The sequence below is a fragment of the Miscanthus floridulus genome, chromosome 2 (assembly GCF_019320115.1).
Source record: "Miscanthus floridulus cultivar M001 chromosome 2, ASM1932011v1, whole genome shotgun sequence".
NCBI classification, from domain to species: domain Eukaryota; kingdom Viridiplantae; phylum Streptophyta; class Magnoliopsida; order Poales; family Poaceae; genus Miscanthus; species Miscanthus floridulus.
Genome location: NC_089581.1, coordinates 87649011 through 87653504, shown reverse-complemented (window position 1 = coordinate 87653504; position 4494 = coordinate 87649011). Strand labels below are relative to the sequence as shown.

The window sequence follows — 4494 nt, the reverse complement described above, 5'->3', positions numbered from 1 at the left end:
TCGATTCAGAACCCCAACTTTGTGATTTCAGATTGGTTCTTCATCTCCATATTTGCAATTGAGTTGCTTGTTCTACTTGTTCTTGCTTGTTCCTCGATTGCTTGCAGGAATTACCCTAGTGGTTTGGTTGATCGTGCTCCACAAGATCACGACGGCTGTTGGAGGTGGTGTATCGGTTGCTAAGGCGTAGCTTGGAAGGCTGTAGTCGGGCCGTGAACGTCATCTCCATCCCCAAATCGAGTTATCCACCTTCTCTCATCGAAAGATCGGGATTCACCCTAGCGGGTTCATATCAGTTGGTATGATGAGGACATCACCTGCCTGGATACAACCACATTAGCAACTTTTGATTCACAGGTGAAACAATCCTTTACCATGATTGTATTTGATACATTTGATGAATTGATGCTGCACCATGATGTGTGTTCATTGTCATTTTCAGAACTACTTACATGGATCAAGGGAAGGTTTGATTGCATATGGAAAGCATGGAAGGTTAATGAAGTTGATTGGGGACCAAATCCATGTATTCCTAACGTCCTCCACCTGGACACCACATCACTTTTGGTCCAAGGAAAGAAAGAGATCAAATCCAACACGTTTTGGGGCTGGATTCGGACTCCAGGACAGCTCCAACTTGTGATGTTCACCACGGTCGCATACGGACTCGGATTGGGACGTTCTAGCACTTTTTGGAAAGCTTATCAAGTCTATTTTCCAACGGATCTGGACTCATGGCTATATCTTATCCGATGCTTCCGTAGTCGTCGTTTTCACGCCAGGACCTTTTCTGCCTTTGGTGCTGCATCACCCTAATTTGGGCTGATGGTCCATGTATCAAGTTGGGTCCATTAGGGACGTGTCCTAGGGTTGGAGAACGACCCCAACACCCCCTGGTCGTTCCCCTAGGTATTAATAAGGATTAGAGCCGCCACAAACAGATTGGGTTTTGTTTTGTTGAAAGTTTAGCCATTGCTACTTCCTTGTAGACGCGTGTGTCGACTAGACCATCCGTTCTACTCGATTCAGAACCCCAACTTTGTGATTTCAGATTGGTTCTTCATCTCCATATTTGCAATTGAGTTGCTTGTTCTACTTGTTCTTGCTTGTTCCTCGATTGCTTGCAGGAATTACCCTAGTGGTTTGGTTGATCGTGCTCCACAAGATCGCGACGGCTGTTGGAGGTGGTGTATCGGTTGCTAAGGCGTAGCTTGGAAGGCTGTAGTCGGGCCGTGAACGTCATCTCCATCCCCAAATCGAGTTATCCACCTTCTCTCATCGAAAGATCGGGATTCACCCTAGCGGGTTCATATCAGTTGGTAATCAGAGCAAGGTTGATCGGTGAGAGACTTCCAGTTCTTTGCTGTTTTTAATCTCCTTTAGTCCAGAAAAAGCCAAAACAAAATTAGTAGATTAGTTCTTCATAATCCCAAAAACCCTTTGAGCTTAATACTATTACTGCTTAGTTAGGGCTTATTGAATTAACGGTTGCATCGTCGTGTCAAGTTGCTGGTCTTAGCGTCTAGTCGTTTAGAGTTTCGAGTTCTAGTCACGTTTCTGTCACCATCGCAGATTTGAGTTTATTTGTTTCTCTCTACGAATTCGAGTGGATTTCCAAATTCCTTTGTTTTGTTTACCACCATTATCCTAGCCACGTCCTTGGAGGTTTCATCCACGTCCATATTTCCATCTACAAAAAGGAAATCCAACAAGATCAAGGTAGAATTCGATTCGGAGTCCTGTTTTATCCTGAAAAGAAAAGCACCATATTTCCTTTGTCAGGAGTCCGAATAAGGAGTTTAAATATAATCTGGAAACCTTAACTTGTGCTCTTTCCAACAGATCTGACATTGCTCCTAAATTCATTTTGAGCGCTTCGTAATCGCCCTGGAGATTTGCGCATCTCCTGGTTTTGCAAAACAGCCACTGGTTTGACTTTGCTACTGAATCACCCTTCCCAAGGATACATTTAATTGCTGTAAGTAGCTTGTTATCTCTTGTTGCAAAATTTCAGCTTTGTGCTACTTGAAAGAAAAAGAAAGAAAAGAAAGAAAGAAAAGAAAGAAAGAAAGAAAAGAAAGAAAGAAAAGAAAGAAAGAAAAGAAAGACAGGAAGAAAGAAAGAAAGAAAGAACAGAAAGAGGAAGAAGAAGAGAAGGATTTTTCTTTTGTTGTTATTCCTCTCCTTGGGATCCTTCTTTGTTGCAGCTCAGTGACTTCGTTTGTGTCTAGGCTCGCGTCTCTAGCATGTACTAGCCTAGGACCAGCACAATAACGTCATTGAGCGTTTGTTCAATTTGCTTGCAACTAACGTGGTTCTAGTACTTCCTTGCTTTAGCCCACCTATAGCTCCACATATTTCGACTACAGCTTGACAGGTGTTGTTGTTGCGGCACCGATACACTTCATTCCATGGTTGTAGACTTGTTGGTTGCCGTCACCTCCTGTTTGGCTTGGTAAGAACTTGTAAGGGCTTGTTTTAACAAGTTGAGTTTGAGAGAATTACAACCGACACATCCTAGTAGTTGATAGGAGGATACATATTGTTTTTTGTGTTTCTTGTTTTCTACTAATCATGGCAGGTGATATGGAGATTTTTGAGCTGTTGAAACTAGACCCTCATATTCAGGATATCATTCAACACTTGCCGTTATATGATGGTAAGTTTGATCCTCAAGCTTACATTGATTGGGAGTTAAAAGTAGACAATGAATTTGATGAGCATGACCTGTCCGAGAAACAAAAGATTTGTATTGCCTCTAATGTTTTGATTGAATATGCTTTACTAGAATGGAAACACATTTGTAGGCATAACAAAGTTCTAGAATCTTGGGAAGACTTCAAATTTCTTTTTAGAGATGCATTCGTTCCTTCATATTATGCTGATTATTTGCTTGCAAAATTAGACAACTTGAAGCAAGATAGTAGGACTGTAAAAGAATACTACCATGATTTTAAGATTTGCATCATGTTTGGTGGATTAGATGAATGCATGGAAGATGTTATGAGTAGGTTCATGAGAGGGCTCAATTCTGAAATTCGAACCTTGTTAATTAGTAAATCATACAAACATATTGGTCAATTGTTTTGTCTTGCTCTCAATGCTGAAAAGGAGAGTCTATTATTTGTGAATACTTGCAAGAATGATGTGACCCATAATGTCCAAAATTTGTCCACTCTGCATGCTAATGAAGAGCAACAAATAGTGGAACCCACTACTGATTTTCCTTTGTCACAAAATGAATTACTTGTTGTTCCTTGTGATAAAGAGGAGTTGTGTGCTGATGATTCTTTTACTCCTATGCCACAAGTAGCGAATAAGTGTGATACTTTTGGTTTGGAACCATACAAATGTGCTGAAGATAAGCTTTTTCATCCTATTACATGTGCACAAGATGAACTGAACTTGCTGTCCTCTTTAAATACTTTGGGTTATATTGAATTTGATATTCTGTGTAATCTAAATTGTCTAAAAGAGAAACTTAAATTTGATTCTGGTTTGCCAAGTTTTAATCATTGCTCGCTTCATGCAATTGGCAAATATGACAGCAAAGGAGAATATTTGGTGCATAAAGTTTATATTTGCTCTAATCTAAAATATCCTTTTGGGCCACAATACCAAGATCAAATTGAGGGCTGCACTAACACTAATAATGTCTTGCAAAGTTTTCCTAGTTTTTCCAATATGCAACAGGGTAAGGCCAAAGAAGGGGAGCATTGCTGGTTGTGGCCATGCAGCATAGTCGTCGCTCCATGCTCCAACATCAAAGCAAGCACCTTTGAATGCCATTGGGGCAAGTCGAGGACGACTTGCAGCCAAGAAGGGGAGAATGATGAGGACATCACCTGCCTGGATACAACCACATTAGCAACTTTTGATTCACAGGTGAAACAATCCTTTACCATGATTGTATTTGATACATTTGATGAATTGATGCTGCACCATGATGTGTGTTCGTTGTCATTTTCAGAAATACTTACATGGATCAAGGGAAGGTTTGATTGCATATGGAAAGCATGGAAGGTTAATGAAGTTGATTGGGGACCAAATCCATGTATTCCTAACGTCCTCCACCTGGACACCACGTCACTTTTGGTCCAAGGAAAGAAAGAGATCAAATCCAACACGTTTTGGGGCTGGATTCGGACTCCAGGACAGCTCCAACTTGTGATGTTCACCACGGTCGCATACGGACTCGGATTGGGACGTTCTAGCACTTTTTGGAAAGCTTATCAAGTCTATTTTCCAACGGATCTGGACTCATGGCTATATCTTATCCGATGCTTCCGTAGTCGTCGTTTTCACGCCAGGACCTTTTCTGCCTTTGGTGCTGCATCACCCTAATTTGGGCTGATGGTCCATGTATCAAGTTGGGTCCATTAGGGACGTGTCCTAGGGTTGGAGAACGACCCCAACACCCCCTGGTCGTTCCCCTAGGTATTAATAAGGATTAGAGCCGCCACAAACAGATTGGGTTTTGTTTTGTTGAAAGTT

The 4494-nt window shown here is 41.4% G+C and overlaps 1 protein-coding gene across 1 annotated transcript; it reads left to right on the top strand.

The window, feature by feature from the left end:
- The first annotated feature begins 2164 nt into the window (after positions 1-2164).
- LOC136539187 (uncharacterized) lies at positions 2165-4281 on the top strand. Its single transcript, XM_066531129.1, has 2 exons — positions 2165-3885; positions 3971-4281. Exons 1-2 carry the CDS (start codon positions 2575-2577, stop codon positions 4169-4171), a joined length of 1512 nt encoding a protein of 503 aa, XP_066387226.1. The 5' UTR covers positions 2165-2574; the 3' UTR covers positions 4172-4281.
- Positions 4282-4494: the final 213 nt, after the last annotated feature.

Bases quoted from the DNA above. Each gene is read 5' to 3' on its own strand.
- LOC136539187 (XM_066531129.1), top strand. From the start codon at position 2,575: ATGGCAGGTGATATGGAGATTTTTGAGCTGTTGAAACTAGACCCTCAT. The intron at 3,886-3,970 runs GTGAAACAATCC...TGTCATTTTCAG, and splicing joins TAGCAACTTTTGATTCACAG to AAATACTTACATGGATCAAG.